This window comes from Cyclopterus lumpus, chromosome 6 (genome assembly GCF_009769545.1).
Source record: "Cyclopterus lumpus isolate fCycLum1 chromosome 6, fCycLum1.pri, whole genome shotgun sequence".
Lineage (NCBI taxonomy): Eukaryota > Metazoa > Chordata > Actinopteri > Perciformes > Cyclopteridae > Cyclopterus > Cyclopterus lumpus.
The window spans coordinates 5481163-5505032 of record NC_046971.1 but is presented as its reverse complement, the minus strand read 5'-3'; the positions used below and the strand labels follow the sequence as shown (position 1 = coordinate 5505032).

The 23870-nt window shown below is 44.5% G+C and overlaps 1 protein-coding gene across 1 annotated transcript; it reads right to left on the bottom strand.

Moving 5' to 3' along the window:
• Positions 1-6422: 6422 nt before the first annotated feature.
• On the bottom strand, positions 6423-23418 carry snx33 (sorting nexin 33). Its single transcript, XM_034535231.1, has 3 exons — positions 22714-23418; positions 20967-22413; positions 6423-8566 (listed from the first exon to the last, which is right to left on the bottom strand). The coding sequence occupies exons 2-3, from the start codon at positions 22399-22401 to the stop codon at positions 8313-8315; spliced, it is 1689 nt and encodes a 562-aa protein (XP_034391122.1). The 5' UTR covers positions 22402-22413; positions 22714-23418; the 3' UTR covers positions 6423-8312.
• Between the last annotated feature and the right edge of the window lie 452 nt (positions 23419-23870).

Here is a 23870-nt window from a genome sequence, read left to right as displayed (position 1 = left end):
GCTTTGGATCGGTATACAAAGTGTTTGGGGCATTTTTATAAGAAAAGAAGCGCTAATATGAGCCCGAGGTTGATACTTTTATCCCAAAAGGTGACCTTAGGGATCATGTCATCAAACATTCATTGCAACAATGGAACAGCGTGTGTGAAGTAAAGTTTTAATTATATAAAAGACATATTTCAGAGTTCTGCGCAGCAAAATGGCACTAACATTGCTAAGTGAAAAATACTCAATCTTAACGTCTTTACCGAGCCATTTAATGACCATTTAAAGACTTCATTCTGGAATTCCTATATTCAGCCTCCGGAAATGCACTTTTTCTGATGGATCCGGACAATGAAGATTCACCTGGAATCAGTTCGAAGTCTTCGTCAAGACAAATACAGAGATATAAGAAAAGTGTAGTTACCACAGAAATAACTTACTGTCACATTAAGTAGCTACTAAGAGAAAAAGCCTTTTTGGGGCATGTCTATGTTCTCTTAACCCAATGTTCCCTCAGCCCAATGTTCCTTCAACCCTTTGTTCCCTTAGCCCCATGTTCCCTTAATGCTATGTTTCCTCAATCCAATGTCCCCTTAATGCTAGGTTCCCTCAACCCAATGTTCCCTTAATGCTATGTTCCCTCAACCCTGTGTTCCCTCAACCCAATGTTCCCTTAATGCTATGTTCCCTCAACCCTGTGTTCCATCAACCCAATGTTCCCTTAATGCTATGTTCCCTCAACCCTGTGTTCCCTCAACCCAATGTTCCCTTAATGCTATATTCCCTCAACCCAATGTTCCCTTAATGCTATGTTCCCTCAACCCTGTGTTCCATCAACTCAATATTTCCTCAGCTTTATGTTCCATCAGCCCCATGTCCCCTTAATCCAATGTTCCTTCAACCCTTTGTTCCCTTAACCCCATGTTGCCTTAATTATATTTTCCCTCAGCACTGTGTTCCCTCAGTTTTATATTACCTCAACCCTGTGTTCCCTCAGTCTTGTTTCCTATGCTCCCTCAGCACTGTGCTACCTCAACTCTATGTTTCCTCAGCCCAATGTTCCCGCACACCAATTCTTCCTCAGCCCAATGTTCCCTCAGCCCAATGTTCCCTCAACCCAATGTTTCCTCACCCCAATGTTTCCTCACCCCAATGTTCCCTCAACCCAATGTTCCCTCAACCCAATGTTTCCTCAGCCCAATGTTCCCTCAACCCAATGTTCCCTCAGCCCAACGTTTCCTCACCCCAATGTTTCCTCACCCCAATGTTCCCTCAGCCCAATGTTCCCTCAACCCAATGTTCCCTCAGCCCAATGTTCCCTCAACCCAATGTTCCCTCAGCCCAATGTTCCCTCAGCCCAATGTTCCCTCAACCCAATGTTTCCTCACCCCAATGTTCCCTCAGCCCAATGTTCCCTCAGCCCAATGTTCCCTCAACCCAATGTTTCCTCACCCCAATGTTCCCTCAGCCCAATGTTCCCTCAACCCAATGTTCCCTCAGCCCAATGTTCCCTCAACCCAATGTTCCCTCAGCCCAATGTTCCCTCAGCCCAATGTTCCCTCAACCCAATGTTTCCTCACCCCAATGTTCCCTCAACCCAATGTTTCCTCAGCCCAATGTTCCCTCAACCCAATGTTTCCTCAGCCCAATGTTCCCTCAACCCAATGTTCCCTCAGCCCAATGTTCCCTCAGCCCAATGTTCCCTCAGCCCAATGTTCCCTCAACCCAATGTTTCCTCACCCACATGTTCCCTCAACCCAATGTTCCCTCAACCCAATGTTTCCTCAGCCCAATGTTCCCTCAACCCAATGTTTCCTCAGCCCAATGTTCCCTCAACCCAATGTTTCCTCACCCACATGTTCCCTCAACCCAATGTTCCCTCAACCCAATGTTTCCTCAGCCCAATGTTCCCTCAACCCAATGTTCCCTCAACCCAATGTTTCCTCACCCCAATGTTCCCTCAACCCGATGTTCCCTCAACCCAATGTTTCCTCAGCCCAATGTTCCCTCAACCCAATGTTCCCTCAACCCAATGTTCCCTCAGCCCAATGTTCCCTCAACCCAATGTTTCCTCACCCCAATGTTCCCTCAACCCAATGTTCCCTCAACCCAATGTTTCCTCAGCCCAATGTTCCCTCAACCCAATGTTTCCTCAACTTAATGTTCCCTCAACCCAATGTTTCCTCAGCCCAATGTTCCCTCAACCCAATGTTTCCTCAACCCAATGTTTCCTCAACCCAATGTTCCCTCAACCCAATGTTCCCTCAACCCAATGTTCCCTCAGCCCAATGTTCCCTCAACCCAATGTTTCCTCAACCCAATGTTCCCTCAGCCCAATGTTCCCTCAACCCAATGTTTCCTCAGCCCAATGTTTCCTCAGCTCTGTGTTCGCTTCCATATTTTAATTGACGCCTTTAAATTAAATTAATTTGCTGACATGTCACACACTGACTGGATTTAGGCAACACAAGTTATACTGACAACATCTCTGTGCTGTGAGCTGTTTATTCTCAACGGGCTTTGATTGAGGAAGAAGAATGAACGTTCAAGCTATGAAGAAATATGAGTCGTACTTTCCCACGTGTCAGTTTATAAACAAATGTGTGAGCATTTTTATGGGAGTTCCTTAGTTGAAAACAAATTATCAATGTGTGTCCATACGTGAAAAGGTCACATGACCGGGGTTCAAAGTGCCATCTGTAAGATAAGGCCAAACCTTTTGTTTAAAACATTTAAAAAAAAATGAATTATCAACATCAACGGAATATGAAGAAGTTACAATGTGTCAAAGACATCTATGTTTTGTGTTGCAGAGATGTATACTGAAATTAGTATACAAATTAACTACTATCTTGTAATACCACTTCCCGGTCCAAGTAACCAACAGGCCGACGCCACATGTGAATATTATAAAGATAACAGCGTTATTTTGACCAGTTTGATTGATTGAGTTTGACGTATTCCTTCCGTTAGTTAGTTAGTTGTTTTTTTACATCACTTTTATATTTATGTACATTTAGATTGCATAGACCCAGTAGTAGATGCTCTGTATTACACGTTGCACCTTTACAAGAGGATATCGCTTCATTTTACAAGATTACAAGCTAAAAAACGTTTGGAACATCTGCAATAAGGGAGAAATACACACCATGACCTCTCTGGAAAGGTTGAAATATATATGTAGCTCATATCGGTAATCCCGTAAAGGGAAAATAACCAACCCCAAAGACTGGCAGTGCCAAGACTCCCAAACTATAGCTCCCAAACTGGCCTGAACGTTGGCTTTCGGGCCCCGGCAGCAGGCAGTGGGAGCCCGAGGAGGAGGGATTACGAAACCCACCATGTGTGTTGATTTGACCATCTGTTGCCTTTGTTTCCTCCACATGCTCGAGGAGGAGGAGGAGGAGGAGGACGCTGTAATCCTCTGCACTGCAGAGGTCAAGTCCATGTCAGGGGAGGGAGACAACAAACCTCTTCTGGTCGTCCATGAAAGTGATAGTGATGACACTTTTAACGCTTTAAATACAGACCAAACACTTCGGGGAAACTTACTTCTGGGAACTTTGGAGTCTTGACATGTTTGGAAAAAGTGTGATTCATGTCCAAAACAGTTGAACCTCAGACTGATGTTTTCATCAAGGCAAAAAAAACGAGGACTGTGGGTACGTCGTGTTCTCGGAGGCATCCTGTCCAGGGGCTGGAGGTGCACTTTTTCCTCCCGAGACTACGCAGACATGAAGCTGCTCACTTCTCTTTGCTCAGCATCTTGTTTTTTTTACATTTTTTTATGGACATCTGCTGGCACTTTGGGCCCTAACGTTTTTACCATGTGCCCCGGCGGCAGCGGCGTTGCAAGACCTGAATGAAAACCACACTTTTCCACCTTTTTTAGATGAGCCAGGTGTGTTGCATTGGAGAGAAGCTAAGAATGTGCTAAGTAATGTAAATATGAATTGCAACAAGACACATTGATACAACAATGTTAGCACCAAGCTGGATCGGTACCAACAACTGTTCCCTCCTGGAAAATAGGTAGTTAGCTCATCCAGGCTTCAGCTGTGTCTGATGGAAAAAGCCTGAAAATGAGGCAAAGTTAGCCGGTTTTCATCCCCCCCACTTCCTCCCTCACATGAACTGGGTTGCCGCGGAGAAGTGCACCGTTAGCATTACTTTGGCAATACATTAGGGTCTTGGAACTTTTTTCCAAAGTGTCATTTTACTACCATTGAGGCCTTTTTTGCTCGTGTGTGAAAGTCAAACTTAATAAGTCTGAAAATACCGTTTAAACCCCATTTGGTGTGGGCATTTATGGTGTAAAATGTAGATATGCACTCCCCTGTCAGTCCTGGGTGTTTCTAATCGAACTTGATGACGCCACCGCCTCCTGGCGCACATCACGAAGGTGACGTCACTCGGCCGTTCCAGTTACGTACCAGAACCTGAGAAAGCCGGAAACATTACCATCGGACCCAGGCCACTGGGTTCAAATAGAAACTGGAAACTGGATTATTTTTCTTTTAAAAAGTTGAAATGATATGGAGGTGCATCTGTAACCTACGACTTGTTCTTGGCAAACGGTGGAGCTACTGCGACGCTTTAGCGTCTCCATTATGTCAACGCGACGGAGAGGAAGTGTTACTACGATGCTACAAAACAAAAGACAGCTGTGGTCGGGGTTAAAACGCATCGGGGGAGCTCAATATTATTCAGATCCACGGATGAAACGTTGTGCTTCCGAAACATCTGGAACAGATTTAAATGGGAAAGCCATGGGTTTCTCTCTTTAACATACTGTACGAGATTACAGTTTGGCATTCGTCAGCAGTCTCCAAGAATAAACCCAGCAGGGAGAGAGCTTCACCCATTCAACGAAACTTTCAATAAAGTATTCTTCGACTAAAAGTGAATATGTGAGAATGTGTGTTAGCGGTTTCTTTGGGGAGCTAAAAAAAACACCAAGTTCAAATAAGTAAATTCCAATTATGAATACAGCAATAAACGACTATTTGCTTTGTAAAGATATAACTTAGTGGCGTAATGGCAGATAGTGATATAACTCTCCCTCTATGTGTGTGTTGTAATCCAAGCTTCTCTGTGGTTTCTTTATGTAGCCCCTCCAGTTCCACCGTTGCCGTTATTTGCACCGTTAGCTGCTCACCGCCGGTCCAGCTGACGCCATGTTGAGAGCCACGTGACCTTTTAAAAATGAACCTCAACAGCAATGTCTCTCTCTCGAATCCGGAGACCTTGTTGTGAGCATTTTAACACGAAAACTACTGGATTTTGGAGGAGTGAACTGTCGCTTTAAGCATTTACAAAAGTCAGAAGGACGCAGCGTCTATAGGGGCTGTGAACGTCTGCAGCAGATGACACAGTAATCCATGGAGTAGACCAAAAAAACAGTTCCCCCTCTCTGGTGGCCAAGGGAGCATCGGAAACCTCAGCAGCTGTGGGAAACACGAGTGTCTGCACAAAATGTCACGGCAACCCATCCAATAGTTGTTATTGATATTTCAGTCTGACAGAATAATTAATGCCAGCCGCAACGGTTACCATGGTCCAAACACACAGAGATGATAGAGCGAACAGACCGCCCACTGCAACCCAACCTTGACTGGGATGCAGTCTGCTTTATTCAGTATTCAGACCTCGATTTCTATGCTTGTGGATAAAGGAGAGGAGTCATATGGGCAATCGTAAATAAAACATGTGTCACAGTTCAGCTCCACACCCTCCTCGCTCTATTTGTCAGCCACTCCCACCTCGTTAGTCTAACTCCCTTCACCTGTTCACTCACCTGCCTCTGATGACTAATCAAGTCCCTATTTAGGCTCCTCCCTTCCAGACACACCTTGCACATGTTCTCAGACCCCACCTGTCCCAGTTTAACCTGCCAGCCTTCTGTTTAATCGTTACTCTGCCTTCTGTTTCCGGAGCTTTAAATAAAAGGTTCAAAGATCCCTGGAAGTCGTGTGATAGCATTTGGTTTCCAGATACGAACCGCTACAATACGACGCTCACATTTTCCAACTATAAAAACAGTATAGTACAGTCTATATAATGACGTCTGCATGAGGGGGAAAAAAAAAAAACCCTCACAGTATCGCTGTACAAATCCACAAAGAAGAGAAAGACAGCAGGCGATCGCCCTCATTACTTTTATTTAAAAAAGGAAAATATGTCGGTCCCCTTCCCTTAAATCGAGTGACAAAGTACTTCTGGAAAATCACCATCTGTTATTTCAGAGACTGAAATTCCTGCAACTCACGCGGTCACACGTCCATGTCAAGAAGCAGCCACCTGTGTGAAATGTCTGGCATTTTACTTGTCATGCTGCTTTTGGAACATGAGAGGAAAATGTAGTTATGAAACCCTAATCGAGCGCCTCTTTGAAAGTTTTTCCTTTTTGCACCTTGCATGTCTTTTTTTCGTTCGCCTAAAAATATGTCTTCTCATTTGGTGTCCTTTACAGTTTCTTTGTGGAATGTTTTTGTTTTTGTTTTGTTTTCTTCCAAATGCTCCCTTTCACATTTTCCTCAGAGTTGAACAGATTAAATGACAAAACCAGAAGAGAACATTCAATTTCACTTCAACCTAACGGACTACACATTAAAAAAAACAAAAAAATAGGAAGCCCAGTAGAAAATGTCTTACTTCTTTGGTCTCGGAGTATGAACAGCAAAGGGGTTGTTAAAAAAAAATAAACGGAAACAACAAGCAGAGACAACAAAGAGTTAAAGGCTGCAGATGTGGACTGACACATATCTGAGTCACGCACACACACACACACACACACACGCACACAAACCATTTGTTTACTGAGAAGCCTGCACTGAATCAGCACTTCTTTGTTGAGAGAGAACCATAATAAGACTCTAACTTCACATTTTTGTGAATAACCACACAAACACAAATGGGCAGAGAGGTCACAAAATAATGTTTCCTTTTCACGTTTCACCCACCGAGAGATAAATCCCAAAACTGAAGAGTCCGTGTTCCACCACTGAGGAACAAACCCGGGCTTGAGGAGCGTGTCGAGCTCACATACGCGTGTTGAGGTAATGCTTATAATTGCAGAAGCAGACTCCACATAAATAGGTTAGCGCGGCGCTAAAGATAGCCTCGTCAAACCGCAGGTTGCCATGGATTTTTTTTGTTTTTCTCTTGTTAAACCGGGTGAGTAATGTCACTGGAACAACTCTTATTTAGTTATAAGCGTCTCGTTCAGGCAGTGAAGAGTGCGACTCGGATCCTCGCGGTCACTTAAATCTCATTCAAAGGGGCGGAATCAGGACACGAAATGTGTAGAAAAAGTGACACATCGCGGTATTATTAATAAAGGAATACGTCAAACAGTTTGGGAAATATGCCTATTTGCTTTTGTTCTTGGCTCTAGCCAGCAGCTTGTTAGCTTAGCTTAGCATAATGCCTGGAAACGTGGGGGAAACAGCCAACTCGGTGAAAAAAAAACCCCCCAAAAAACCAAACTAATTAAAGTTTTTACACTTTTTACACTTTCTTTTTACAGGTTTAAACAAATGAAATAAAACATTTTGAATCAGTAAGTATTAGATAAGCGTCGGACAGAGACACGCTAGCTGCGTCCCCCTTTTTCCAGTCTTCATGCTAAGCTAAAAAATGGGAATTGATCAGCGTAGCAGTTGATTTAAGACACACACGTACGCACACGTACGCACAAGCACTTAAAAGGCACTTAATGCATGAAAAGCGCGAAAAGAAAAAAGCTGATTTACGCGGTATAAGTAAGTCTAACCTGATTTTTAATCCGGATTGTTTATCAGATGTTGGTAAATAAACCAAAATATATTGGGGGGGGGGGGGGTTAAAAAAAACAGAAGCCAAAGTGCATGATGTTTGAGAGAAGGGGACAATTTCAAAACAGGACCCGTTTCATGGCGTTACACTTTAGAACAATCTACTACAGATTCGCTATGAGTCTGAAACCTATAGTTACAAACACATTAAATTATGTCAGATAAACAATATGCTGCGATATTGCCTAATGGGATGTGTATTACAGGAATAAAAAAGGTACAGTAGGTCTTTAAAAAAAAGAAAGAAAAAAGTGACTTTGAATCCATCAAAGTGAAAGACTGTATGTGTTTTATACTTCTTTTTTTTTTTTTTCAGTAACTATCGCTTAATTTAAAGTCTTTTTCCAACTGAACCAAACACGACGAACACAAAACGCCTCGATGAAAGAGTCAAAAGACTTGGATCTTTCTTTCTCGTTTGTGTGTCGTTGTCGTTGTTGTTGTTGTTGTTGTTGTTTTTGGCATCTTGAACCGGACAGCGGTTCGGCGTCTTCACAGAGAGTCGTACATGCGCAGGGAGCGCTCCAGTTGCTGGACGACGCGCTGGTAGAAGGCGATCTGCTCCGTGAGGTAGGCCTGCATCATGTCTTTGAAGTCCACCTCTCTCTGCTGGTGGAAGTGGCTCATCTCGGCCTGGAGGGCGAACCCGACCGTCCGGCAGCGTTTCCTGATGCCGTCGGCCTCGTCCTGGTCCATTTTCCCTTCGTCGCTCATCCGCTGGCTCTCCTTCACCTTGGCAAAGGCACCTGGGTGAAGCAGAAGAATATTATTCTAAAAAAAAACTGTGATATTATTTTTTTGGTAACCCGTTTCCACACAAACATTAAAGCAGGTTAAAAGGTCGTCCAGATAATGCGGTTATACGCCATCCAGTCAAGTCGCAGTTTACAGCTCTATTTTTCATCATTCTATCCCATAATTAGTATATAAATTCTCGACTTATGGCCAAAATGTGTTTTGGGAGGTCTCAGTGACCTTTGACCACGGGATTCTATTCAGTTCATCCGTGAGTCCAAGTGGACATTTGTGCCACATTTGCAAAAAATAAAATCCTCATCTCGCGTATTGGGAAACAAGCAGCAGGCATAAAAAAAAACAAAAAACTAATCTAATTCATCTCCAGCGGTATGTGGTGATGCAGATAGTTCTGTTTTTACTTGCACAGCTTGTGAGAAGGCCACGAATGCAATCACGTGGTGGTATCTAAGCCATGCAGGTAGTTTGAGTTTCATTTGAGATATTTAGGTTTTCTTTACTTAAGATTTTAAGACTTGTGTGCGTGTAAAAACATTGAACTGCAAGGTGTCTTTACACAAGCATGATGCAATAGTTGCTGTGGATAATCCACAGATCGCCCAACCGTCTTCGCAACTGCAACAAAAGACACTGATTGCTGTCATTCATTTATGCTGCGAGCCTTCAAAACCAATTTTAAAAGGAGGCAGATGAACCCCAAAACGATTATGTTGAATCTGGTTGAACGGACCTTTTTTTTTTTTTAAATGTCACCGTCAACTTGGAGAGTACGCCCCAATAAGATGTCAGCGATGAGTTTTCTGAAAAGCAGTAAAATGTGCTCCTGATGAAAAGCACAAACATAATAAACCCTGTCACAAAAGTTGTAATAAAAGTTTTAATTGCTCTGTGGGCTTTGGGTGGGTCTGTGTAATATATATATATATATATATATATATATATATATATATATATATATATATATATATATATATATAAACTGCTGTAGTAATCCAATAACTCCTCCATGGCACTCAGCTAGACCAATAGAGTAACTTTGCCCCCCACACCCCCAGAAATTCACTCAGAAACAATTACTTTTTCTTTCAGTTGCAAACCAAACGTCTAGATTCGGTATGTTGCCGACAAGTTGTGACCACAGTCAGCGCGGGCTGAGCGTGACGTCACTTTCCAGGGGAAAGAACATGGCGGACGAATGGCATGTCGCCGCTCTGCTTTTTTCCCACCAGATTAGCGAGTCGGCGTCGAGATCAGTCTTCTTCCCGTCTCCGACTGCTCTCAGACACGCAAATAAGCTCGCCAGCAGGACTAGTTTGCACACGCCAGTTGTTACTTCATCTGCTGCAGGCTGCAGGTTTTATCCATTAACTGTATCTGTGAGTTCATGCCGCCGCTTGACTTCGCATGGAATTCCTGGCAGAAGTCTGGGAAAGCATGAACAGCACTTTCAGTCGGTTGCAGCGAAGGAGGAGTGTGGACCGTATAGTCTGAGGCGGTGACCTACATTCATGTATTCTGTTTTCCACATGAGAGGAGAATGTGCATCACCAGATAGCATGTATGTGGGACATGAAAGGAAAGGAGCTCGTGGTTGTGTGTGTGTGTGTGTGTGTGTGTGTGTGTGTGTGTGTGTGTGTGTGTGTGTGTGTGTGTGTGTGTGTACGAGGGGGTTGAATCAACGTTTTTTTTAGATCATGCAAAATCTCGTCACAAAGAAAGCGTCATGTGCTCATCCTCGCAGCTAAATCTGCTCGCAAAAAAATACCGCTACTATTAAAAGCTGAAAATACAAGCTCCAAAAAAAGCAAAGCAGTGTAAGTTTCCTACTATTATAAATTTTTTAAAAACTCTTTCCCACGAAGGGCTTTCTGCCTCTTCTCACCACGCTGACTTTATGATAAATGGCCGGTGGTCTGGAGAGTCGCCGGATTTGTTTATCTTGCCCAACCAGGCGACCAAAGAGAGAGTTGAACTATTTCACATGTGACAGCTTCATGGGTGTCTGTGCTGGGTAGATACCAAGGAGGGAGGGAAGAGGGAACAACAGGGCGCAGGGGAGCTAAAAACACAAATAAGGCCTTCCAGTATAGGTTGTCGACAGGGCTCGCTGAGTTAAATCCAAGTAAGACCTTTTCATAACCGCATCGAATGCAAATTAAATACCTGCTTCGTGATCATACCAAAAGTATGAAAGTCTGAGGGAAAACCCGTGGGGACATTATAGTCCCAGAATTATTTATAATTGTATCGTTTGTGTGTCTGAGAGAGGGAACAAGAATGAGGATAGTCAAGATTAATTATGGCCACAACCCTTCGGGGAATTGAACTCGGGCATGAATTCCTCCTTCCCGAGGTCACTGCGGTGATGCATTCGGGAAGTGCATCACTTCATCCAGCTTCTATCCATTTGACACAAACTGAGAACGGAAGCCCCCCCCCCCCCTTAAGATTTGTTGTATTTGTTTACAGCGTGCTTGTGTATAGTGTTGATGACCTCTCCCACTTCCCTATGACTGTGCTCCTTTTTTAAGCAAAGCCAGCATTATTATTTTTCATCAAAATCCTTCTAAGATCCAAAACAGTTGCACACAGAAGTTTCAAGCGAAGTGTGTTCTGCTTTTATTTAATTCTCATCTGGGACCATGGCTTCCTGTAACGACTGAATCAATTATTCTTCCTGTTCAATCCCAAAGTGGAGGCGTCATTAAACTGGAGTTGAGCCTCTTTGGTTTGTTTAAATCAGCTGGCCTGAATGCATCAATCAACATAACATGAGCTGATATGTTGTGCTAGTATCAACAGTTAGAGTGGGGGTTAGCCATCAAGCTGCAATCCCAAAACAACGTGTAGCTTGTGTTTGTGCTATGAACCGTTAAGTTTTCCTACAAACTAATTGGCACTTTTTGCAAAATAAATATAATTTCTTTCCCAAACTAAGAAATTAGGAAATTGTTATTTGGAATGAACTGAAATGACCCCATCATTAAAAAAAATCCAGATATGCTGCTTCAAAAGTTGCAGGTTAATTGAACACATGGGAAACTTATTGCTTATTGCGTCACAATCCTCTAGAGGTGTGTGAGTTTAATGTGTGTGAACAGTACGAGGAAGGCATAGCCATTAACTTCACTGCTGCAAAGTGCTGCAAAGTACACCATATAACACACCCTTTTTTTCCCTGTAAGACCTGTAACTGGGCTAAATGTCTCACCTAGAAAAAAGGTACCGGTACACATATTTATGAAGATAATGTGCTATGGTTTGGTGTATAAAGTGACTGAAATAGCCAAACACATTCCTATTAAACAATCAAGTTGAAACACCGTTAAGTCTCAAACCCAAAAACTGCTTCAATGTCCAACTACTGAAGAGAAAACGTGGTGTGGTTTTTCGAATTTGCGTAATAGGAATGACTCATCAGTGTATTGTAAAATAAACGAATCTGTGAATGTGGTTCAAAGACTTCAAACATAGGAAGACCTAACGTGACTGAGTAAGATTAGTGGATGTTATTCACATCGGACTGAGGACAAATGAGGCTCGCCACCACAAAACACGAAGCATTAGTGAGGGTGTGTGTGTGTGTGAGTGTGTGTGCGTGTGTGGAGGGGGCTGTTGACGTCTGAGTCAAGCACCACAGTGAACCGATGAGGCGTTTGTTCCCTCTTCATCTCTCAATAAGTAAACGAAAATATCAACGACACCACACAAAGGCTGAAACATATTGACTCTACCAAGTGTTATTTTCCAGTGTTCACACCAGACAGTGGCAAACCAGATGCTTACTGACGTATGTTGCCTTTTTAAAATCGGGTCGTGTTTACTGTATTCACGAGAAGAGTCCATATGAAACCTCCTTTTACTTCTTTCGTTATATGCCTTTATTTCCTGGACCCTACCTGCTCGCCAGCTTGCTAGATTGTTAGCCTTAGTGCAATTAACCACGTTGCCGTTGCACAGCAATAGTGCTCACACGACGTTAGCACTTGAACGCCTAGCACGTGAACGCTTAGCACGTTGGTGACGTCCCATGTTGTAGAGCTTACACGTTCCATTTTAAGGCGGCAACGGATAACGTGTCGGGTTAGCTGGTGAGCTAACCGCTAACACCCTTGCAAGTCAAAAACATGCTAGCGCTAATCTAGCTGGTGAGCTAACAGCTAACTCCCTTGCAAGTCAAAAACATGCTAGCTCTAATCTAGCTGGTGAGCTAACAGCTAACACCCTTGCAAGTCAAAAACATGCTAGCTCTAATCTAGCTGGTGAGCTAACAGCTAACACCCTTGCAGGTCAAAAACATGCTAGCTTTAATCTGTCGCAATACCTCTCTGGTCTTTTTTCTTTTTTCTCTGTGGCTATTAACATCTCAGGATTGTACAACATTTTATTAAAAACAATACGTTTTTGAAGAGGTACACAAGCCTTAGCCCCGAGAGCTAGCTATTGGCATTAATGGTGCACTCCCAGTGCGGGAGTGGGAGAGGAGACGAGTAGCTGAATTCTGGATGTATTGTAGTTTGTTGACGATTTTGGTGGATGTGGATGATGAGGATTTAGGATTTGTCGCTGTTAAGTTCGAGGAAGTTGGCTTGCATCCAGGTCTTTATATCTGTGAGGCAGTTGCCGATGGTGAAGTAGGTGGTGGGTGTGATGGATTTGGTGGAGATGTAAAGCTGTGTGTCGTCGGCGTAGCGATAATGACATGATGTGAGCCTGATGGAAAGGAGGAGAGGAAAGCTGAAAATGAAAGAAAGGAGAAAAAAGACAGCACACGAGATGTATGGAAGAGCTCAAAATACTGAGGAAAGAGGCTTTAGGAGAGAGGAGAGGAAGAAAAACTGAGACGCAGAATGCATGACAGGGTCAAAAGGATATCTGCCCGTGTTTAATGTGGGTCTTAAGAGCCTTGAAGATACACAAACATAAAAAACCCTACTGCTGCTGAGTAAGCTAACATTAGGTAATGGTGTTTACACCAGCCAATCAGATACACAGATAAAACCAGAGCTGGAGTTTGTCCTGAGCTGGAATGTGCTCACAACCGATTTAAGTCCAAATCAATGTTCCATTTTACTTTGGGAGGCTAATTAGCGACGGAACACTGAAACAAATATTCCCTATTCTTTTATTTTTTATTTTATTACTTCAGGGATGAGGAATGTTCAAAACAGAACCACCCTCTCCAGTCTGCACAGGGAATTAGTTACCAGAAATGCTCACAATCTGCGATCAGTCAACTTCCTCTGCAGGCTTGATATTACTTTTGTGCACATCTACTACTTTCTTGACCATGACAGCCAAAGAAATAAACTCATTTAGCTTCCCATAGCCCCAATGGAAGCTCTCGATTCAAGCCATGCAACATATGTTTTATATATATGTGCACGGACAAACTGATGTACAACTATTATACAGTTAAAAATCGACACTCCTTTCAGACATGTTCGCCACTAATGTGTGTCTTACAACATTCCTCCGCAATGGGATTTATTTCATCCCTTTTCAGCTTATGTTTCGTATGAACAAACGGGGGTTTATCACAGAGAAATCAAAAAGTGGGACTGGATATAGAGCCAAAATATTTGTTAAGCTATTATGTCATCACACATCAAGTAAAAAAGGACATCACAATGTTACATCACAATTGTCTTGGGTCATAATGATCCCACTGGGTCTAAAAGGCGTTCTGTTCTTTTTTTCCGATGTTGACATTTGATTAATCCTTTTGCTCTGGAACAGATGGATGATTTTCTCTGTTTATTTGCCCTGTAATGTTTGTCTACCAAGAACTGTTGCAATAACTTTAGAGAGGCCTAGAATGATGTTTGGCCGATTCTTATGAAGCCACTGGGTTTTCCATGGTCCCGACTTTTATGATGCGCTGCTTCGCGACGCACACGAAAAAAAAGCCAGAGAATGCAACAGCTAACAATGTCCTCTCCTCTGAGGAAGGGCGTCTCCATGCCAACCCCCGAGCATCTTGTCAGCGCTGCCATGACTACAGCTCCACTGGCAGACACCCAGACTCTTCCCGACAGTTAAAAGCTTCATTCCTGTCAGGGGAGGGAGAAGAGTGGGACGCTGACGGGTTAAAAGCTCCCTTCGAACGTGACAAAGAAGGCAACGTTTTAGTTTTAGGGTTTCTTTGTGAGCTAACCAATGCTAAAGGATGAATTGATCAAAACATGAGCAAATGCAGATGCCTTTTGATGACTTCCATTTTCCGTTTATTCATAACAACGCAGGGACTTGGAGAGGCCACCTCCATAACCCCTGTTCAAGTCTATACCAGCGTGCACTGAGCAAGAGGTGTACACCCTGGACAGGTTGCCAGTCTTTCACAAGGCCGAACATGGACTTACACACCCAGTCCCTTCTACAAGCAGAGAGGGCTCATGCAAACTGCACACAGAAGGCCTCCAGCTGTGAGGCTATACCACAAACCACATCTGCTCAAGAAATAAGTATATTTGCCTAATTGTTACAAGATATGTTAGAACAATTAATATAAGGTACAAATCACCAAACACGTAACATTTTAGTGAGATACAGGAGCTTAGACAATGCCGACAATGTAAACTCTACTTTAGACAATGCATCTTGGACAATCTTGTTCTACCTTAAATCTACTGTTTAGCATACGAGACACACCACTTCCATATATAGCTCACATTCAGTTTTCTCTTGAAAGGCCTAAATATGACATCCCATTTCCAGAAATCTTACCGAGTGAAAAACATATTTCTTTGACGTGTCACGCTTCAGCAGGCTGTCAGACTGCGGTTAAGCAGCATTAACACATCACACATGCCTACTTGACCTGGAAACTGGAACAAAAAAGGATCAGTGGAGTTGCGAATTGGCATACACGCGCACTTTATTTGGCCACTTCAGTGTGTGCACAAACACCGCGCATCGCTGCGAGGCAAAAAAAACGTTGAGCGCGGTTCAACTTGGGCTACGCCAATGCAGTCGTACCGTGGAAAGGAATGAGGAAGCTGCATTTTTAGCAAGAACTATTGTTTGTCTACAAGTGGCCTTAATAGCTACAGACCGTGCCCAGTTTCAATCAGCTGACACTCCTTTGTGAAACACAGCTTTTGTTCACACGGTGGTGGCGTATCGCACTGCGTTGAACACTGAAAAAGGTATCGAATGTTTTATCCAATTCCAGTTATTCTCCGGGAGCGGAACAGAATATTAAAAGCTAACTCCTCTCTTACCTCAGGCCTTATTCAGCTTAATGACACTTTACCACTAAATCTCAGTGGAGGAGGGAGGCGAAAGGCTCAGTCCTTGGAGACATCTGTAATCCCCTTCAGTGTGAAACTGGGCCAGCACAGACAGGAATGCAGAGGATTGACAGTTAGTGTGAAGACGAGGGCCTCGGCCTTCGTCCAGATTTATGAGCGAGCAAACCGGAGAGAGAGAGAGAGAGAAAAAAAAACGTTCTCTCTCCATCGCTACCGTAGAAAAGCGACGGGCGGCCATGACAAAATAAATGTGCAATCGATGTCCAGGAGGGTGCGCAGAACTGGGCCCGAGGTTTATCATCCTACCTGCTGACGGTGCAGTTTTTTTCTTCTTTTTCTTGCGTGTCGCAACCAGTGTGTGGAATGTTAATCTGCACCACGTTTGTGAGACAATATATAAACACAGCGTGAGCTCCTGGTCGGCGCTTTGAGAAAAATTAAACGATAATCGAGAACGGTTCAGATAAAACGCGCAAAGACGTGCGCCCGTGCGTGCGTGCAATGCAGGCACAATAAATACGGACCTCTGTTACATATCAAGGGGGCATTCGGCGCGCACGTTTCCTTTTAGAACTGGCAGCGAGACGTCTTTTCCTTCAACACTGATGGAGCTCCCATGTGGTGTTGTAATGTGTTGCCATATGGAGGACAAATAACTTCTTGTCCAGATTAAAAGTCTGGCCGGGGGAGCGTCCCAGCGGAGCTCGCTCATTCTCAAAATGAATAATGCTCAGGGTGGAGATTGCAGAAGGTTTTATCCCACTATCAGCTGAAGGCAAAAGGCGACCGCACTCTCCATCGTATCTAAATGCAAAGCAAAGTCGAGATAAAAGGCACCAGACTAAGCTCTGGTGCCTTTTATTTTGATAACACTGCACATTTGTCACGACTTCTTCCCCTCGGGTTGTACGTCTTTTATGAACTTGCACCTTTTTTTTTGCCTGACTTGCTCAACGTGTCGTTCATGGGGCACACAGGTGATGCAGATCCATTTCGCACGCAGAGCCAACGCCTCGCATTTCATCGTCGTATCGGATCAGACCGATACGCTCTCTGCGGGGCGGCTCGGTTTTCACTCTTTTGTGTTCGGTCAAAGCTTCAAGAGGTGTTTTTTGTCTCAGATTAGAGTCCCCGGGGTTGTTGCCAGCTACAGATACACGATATCTGCTTTACTCACACGAACGCCGCTGCTGTCGATGTGACCTCAGTGGGTTACGCATTTAATATATTCAGCTTGATGCCAGACAACAGCTCAGTTTATGTACAATTACACAAAAGAGACACACAATACAATACAGCTCCAGGATTACCAACAAGTAATTGTTACAAATCTGCCTCTCACCCTAAAACCTCGCAGGCCCTTTATTCTATAACAATGCCATGTAATTAAACCCTGGACATCAACATTTTCAGGTGTATTCAAATGAGTTAAAAGATATTTGGGGTTAGTTTTGACAGAGGTTCAAAGTACAGCAGGGCCCTGTCAGGCTTTACATTCTCCACTATTGAAACCAGGGCTGATTGCAGATTGAGCAACAACGGAGACAAAGAAAAGACACTTGTAATCAGTTGAGCGAAAGCCCAAAACAGTATCGAGAAAACAATGGGAGAAAGAGACGTAAGGAGAGGATTCCTCCCAAGATCCGTTTTATCAAGGCCACATGCAGTCGCTATCTCCAAGACGGTTCACATTCCTGCAGTTCACATGCTCACCAGGATCACAGTTACAGTGCAAATTAAAAAAAAAAAAAAAACTCCTAAGCTCCAATAGAACTCAGTGAAAGGAACAAAGACCGGCAGGAAAGAAGCAATGAGGAAAATGAAGAGGAGGAGTAGTGCACCGGAAAAGGTCGACCTCAGTTCTGTGTGTTCTGAGTGTTGCCACAGCTGTAGTCACATCAAGGGGAGTTATTGGGCCGGCAGGGAAGACCCAGGATAAAGGCCTCCACAAAAGAACCTGCTTCACCACCGCCAGTAGTTGTTGTTTCTTGGCCACGGTTGAGTACCGTATAAAATACAATAAGTTTCAGGTTCACAAATTATATACTTTTTTTTTTTTTTTTTAAATATGAGGAATATACGCATTTTAAAATCAACAAACAACATCTCAGATGTTAAATGTTGTCCAACACAACCAGATGTAGAAAAAGCTTTAAATAACAATCGTTGGCATTTGTTGTCGACTTTAATAAATCAAAATAACCACAAAGCCTAGGGGCAAAGCTCCCGGGGCCCCCGTTCCTCGTACGTGGTTCAACTCAGTCGATCAAATGTCCTATTAGCCAGCTTAAATGAACCCGGTGATTGAACTCGGGCTATCTCGGTTCCTCAAAGGCTCGAACAATCCCGTTAATTGGAACCAGACTTGTGTTTTCAGGATAGTTGCGCGTGCCCGTCCTACTTCAAAAAGGGGGAAGCGTCGCTCACCGAAACCACGCGAACAGCACAAAGACAAATGGACTCAAAAGGAAGAGCCTCTTTTTTTCTCCGCTGACGAGCAGGAGATGATCATGAACGCATTTGAGGAATTCCAGACCATAATCATGTTAACGGCTAACCCCGGCACCGCTGTGAGGGCTAGACAAGAAGCATGGCAACATATCGGATGAGTTAAATGCGTAATGCTGCGTTCACATGAATATTCACAACGCTTTATTCGCGTGATTCTACTCGCCCGACTATTTGTGGTTTATTTGCGCTGGAGAGGGGGCGTGGCTTATCTCTGTGGAAACAGTTTTATAATTTCCACCATGGAAGAAATAACCACTATTTATGCTTTATACTTCGGAACATCAAACACCCTCGTGTTTGGGTCCATAACATCACCCGTAGTTACACGCAGCTCGGTGACTTTCACCGACTACGTCTGGATGAAAGTTCGCTTTATTCGCATCCATTTTCACGTCTGTGCATTCATGGAATCTACTCGCAACGCTTTTGGTGTGAACGCAGCATCAGTGTTGGGAAAATGTATCGGCTAATTTAAAGTGCCTCATCACCCCCGAATCCATCCGATTTATATTTCTTTAAATGTGCACTGTTATGCTAAAGTAGTGTGTCCCGACTGAATGCATACAACATAACGTACTGTTAGGACAGCTTCAGTGTGTACTAAAAGTATAAAGAAACAATATGCGTTTGGAAATGCAGCGCAGTCCACAAACCAACGGGTGGCCTCGTGATAACTACATCTACTAAATAGAGTCTACGGAGCAGATTAATGAATTAATGCCAACTTTCAGGGAGATATCAAGGTTCAATACATAGATCTACTCTTGGCAAGTAAAGTCTAAAAGAGAGGACAGCTAAACTGCAAAAACAAGCAATCCATGACATATTTAAAATGGTGTGTTGACGACTTGCCACAAGGTTATTAAACAGTCAGTTCTCCTCAGGAATATCAGATGCTGCAAACAATTACTTTTGTTTTTACTTGGCATAAAGCACACGTTTGGCCTCTGCACAAGACCTGGTCATCTTAAAAATAATTATCTTCATCCTGGCAACAACAAAAGAAATCCTGTGGGGGATATAACAAATACCAAACATGATTGCAAAGAAACATTTAAATGAACTTTCTCTCGTTTCCTTTCCTGCTGGCGTTGATAGTGTTCCCTCAAGGTGACGCCATGTAACTTGTGATTCACAGTTTGGCTGGCTACATGCGACAATCACAAAATAAGGGGGAAACGTACAAAAATAGCCATAAAGCCATAAATCTGACTCAGTTATGTCAGTTACACAGCAAGACGCTTAACATTAAGCACCAGAAGCTTGACTGTGTCGACTTGAGTAAGTAGTGGTGGTATTAAACTTTTTCCCTTTTTGAATGAGGAAGAACATTTTTCTTTTTAAAAGTTTGAGGTCAGTTGACCAAAAGTACAAATGGACACATTTTTCTACTGTGCATATAGCCGAGCAGACATTTTGGGGGATATCCACCTTCAATATAATGTCGGTGAATGGAATTTCCTCCGTGGTGCTCCGGGCATTTAAAAATTATATATATATATATATTTCAGAGCCAGATATTTCACAACTTTGGCATGTGGAATCAAAACTATCTCCACGATCCGACACCACCAGGCTTCAATAATAACATAATTTGCTGTGTGTGTCCCCTTTAATGTCCTTCAGATGACTTTGTTTTTCACATTTATTCGTGGACGGAGTGACGAATTGGATCACAAATGACCTCCGCGATAACGATTGCCAGCTGTTTGAAGGAACAACGATAACATTTACGGAGGGCACATTTCCCTCACCGGCTGATAAAGGTATTTGTTTGAGAGCTGGCACAGAATGCTCATATGCCCGTCCTCCCGCCGTCTCGGGCCAACGTAAACCGCCCGAGTTGCCATGCCGACCTCAGCAGAGCTTCAACACTTCAAGATTATGTTTATGGAAATCGGACGTCACGAAACACAACCGTCACGTAGTATTCACATCAGGAATGTAAGTTTCAAGTTTGAGGGAAATGGTTACTCTTTAACCACAATTATGCCCGTACACACTAAAAAGGTACAGAACGAACCAAAAGGAAGGACGACGTCAGAGGTTAAAAGGTGCTACATTTGAAATTTAGAGCATTAAGCAGCAAACAATGATTTGCTTTGTGAAGATATAGTCGAGTTGTGTCCACCTGAGCAGTTAAAGGAAGTCCCTCCCCCTCTATGTCCGGTCCGGCTGCCGTGAGTGCACGTGAGTGCACGTGAGTCCCAGTGTGTGTGTGCCCGACCTAGCTGATCACCTGGAAGCGCCCATCTGCGCTACAGCACTTGTTACACAGCAATAACGAGCATTTGGGTCCAATAATAATCCGCTCTGCCCCCTCTGATCAATTGTAATTGCTGCGAAATGAAGAGCTCATTATGTGGCCTAGTGGCTGGAGGAAAAAGATGATCAGTTACTGTTCATTAAATTCAAAGAGGAAGCTGCCTTTGGACATTCAGTTCAAACATGACTGAAGCTGCGGGAATTAAAATCAGATGGGAGGCCGAGGATACATCCAAACATCTGCGTCGATCGCGGATGTAATCGCCGTTAGCATTTTTTGGTTACATTGACAGTTGCAGATGCGGAAGGAAGTCAAGAGGATTCTCTCACAGAATAAAACTACTCGTGGGCGATTTCTTACCTTTCTGTAGATGAATGATGTCGGGGAAGTTGACGAGCAGGCCTTGGTAGAGCGACAGCTTGTCCAGCATGTGGAAGAGGTCGTACTTAGGTTGCTCCGCAAACATCTCTCCAATGTTCTCGTAGGTGCGGCCCGTGTGGGAGATTGCTTTGTTGAGGGCCTCTGAGCTGTGGGGAGGGTCCAGCATGAACGCCAGGCTGACGGACTGGAAAGAATTTCCCAGCCGCTGGAACTCCTTCCTGAACCCGCCGAGGTGCTTACGCACCAGCTCTGAGGCGACGTGCGTGAGCTGCATCACGCTGTCGTCCATTTTCTTGGCAAAGGCCTTGAAGGTGTCGATGCGCTCCTCCACGTCCTGAAGGTCCTGGTGCTCGTTGGGGATCTGCAGGGTCAGCATGAAGTGGGCGCCCACCATCTCGTCCTTCTCCGCACGCCTCTTGCCCAGTTTCCACTGCTTGTCGTCGGCGCACATCATGAAGTGCTCGAAGCCCTCGTACTGGGAGAGGACCGGGTGGCTGGTCATGTGGTTCATCCACAGTACCAGTCGCCGCTTGCGCTTCTCGATGAAGTCCTCCTCGAATCGCCCCGTGGCCTGCTTCTCGGGCAGGTGAGGCACGGAGATCACAGTGAACTTGTGCAGTAAGCGGTTGTACAGCCAGTCGAAGTGTTTGTAGCGCCTGTAGACGGGACGCGGCGTGTGGCTCGGCGTGACCCGGTACGAAATGTAGGTCTTGATGCCCTTGAACTTTGTCTGTTTCGTGGGGTCCTCGATGGAGCAGGAGAAAGGCTGCGGGCTCTCCTGCCACAGGGGCCCCACGGGGCCCATCTCGATGGTGTACGACTCCGCTATCTTCGCCATCATGGGCACGTCGCCCAACACGAACGCTTCCACCCCCGAGCGGACGAAGCTGGAGAACCTGTTCAGGTTCCGGCCCACCATGCTGCCCTTCCTCGAGCTGGAGATGCTGTCCTGCCTCTCCATGTGTGGCTTGGCCCGGTAGTGCACATTGGGGTTGTTGGACGGCGGGCTGCGGGCGTGCCCGTTGGCCCCGGGGCTCCTGGCGTGGTCCCCGTCGTCCACCACGGTCGATCGGTCGTCCCAGTCGTCCCAGTCGTCGTCGTCGTCGTCGTCGTAACTCGGCTGCGAATGCAGCGGGGTGTTCGGGGTCGAGGGGAAATAGGAGGAGTCGTTTCCCAGGGATCCTGCCGGGCTTATGGAGCAGTCCGTCACGTTGGAGTTCGAGCGCATGCGGATAATTTCCACATAGGACGCGGGGAAGAGGCCCTTCTCCCCGCGGCTGTTCTCCCCCTGAAACCAGCCGTCCACCGAGTTCTCGTCAAAGATGACCAGCTCCTCGTTCTCCTGGATGCTGATCTCCTCCTTGTTTTCGCTCTGAAAGGTGTAGATCGCTTTGGCTTTGGCTTTGGCTGACATCTTGATGCTCCACTGGGTCCGAAAGGAAAACCAAAAAAAATAAAAAATCTACATGCACATGGTGCCTAGTTCATGTGGACGCTCCGGTCTCGATGCATGCTGTGTTGTAAACGTCTGACACGGAGCTCACTGTAATATTTAAACTCATCTCAAATTACATGGCAGCTGTTGCATCAGGTGTGCAACCGCACAGTGTAACTTCAGCAAATAGATTGCTGACAGAACTTACAACAGTTAGGTTACTCTATTACTTCTATCTGCCTCCCCCCCCACCACCCCAAAAAGAACAACACAAGTGTAAAATAGACCTACTGTGAACACTTTGCATCCTCAGCCCATTGAGGCTCTCGGTCTATTGTCCTCGTGCCTATTCCACTTTAAAGTCCTAACAACGACTTTCAGCTATAAACGCTCCACGACTTCCTCACGACAGAAGGGACTCTCTTCCTCCTTTCACATCCCAAACACAACAGGTTCAAACACATACACACACGCACACACGCGCGCTCACACAAAAACCGGTTTCACCAAAAGAACTCCTCCACGAGCACCGTCGGTGCTTTTTAAATCCTCAGCAACAGGACCTGCGACCTCGCGTGGAATCCGGACACTTGTGTTCTCACTACGGAGAGGAGAAGGGATCCTCGAGTCCAACATGTTTCGGACAAAGTGGCCCCGCAGAGGGATGAGGGACGGGTTCCCTGCGCATTGTGAGCCCCGCTCCGTAGTTCACCCCCCACCCCCCCCCCCCCCTTAAGGACTCAAACTTGCTGCGTGTTCCTTGTAAACAGGTTCCTGCGCATCTTCAGCTCCAAACCCCCCACCTACATAAAAAAAAAGAAAAAAAGAAGCAAAAACAGCAACTACGCAATCTCCTGCTCCGTAGTATCAACACAGACCACGGGCCGGTGTTATCGTTTATTCCCGTGCGCGCTGCAACAAAGTAACTCTTTCCATGACGCAAGGTTTGGACAACTGGAGGCAAGTCCGTCGTTCTTTTTTTCTTTTTCTTTTTTTCATCAGTTCCTTTTTTTTTTTACATTCTTTGTGCAGGAGAAACCGGCTCAACGTCGCCCCCAACAGGAGAGACAGGATATATACCCTCCGACACAGATCACAACATCAGGCCTCAGATGATGTGGATCAGAATCAGAACTGTTTATTGCCAAGTACGCTACGCATACAAGGGATTTGACATGAGACATCATTTAAAAATAGAAAGAAATATTAAAATTGACAATACAAATATGGTAAAATAACAAACAAATAACAGTACTTTAAAACAAGTGTAATGATAATGTTGTTGCTAGTAGTATGTCTTCGTACACACTGTAAATATGCATTGTTTACATATATCTGAGTACTTTCATTCTATACAACTTTATACTTCTACTACAAGATTTCAGCATGACATTTTATGTTTTACATTTATTTGATAGCGTCAGTTACTTTGCAGATTTAGATAATTT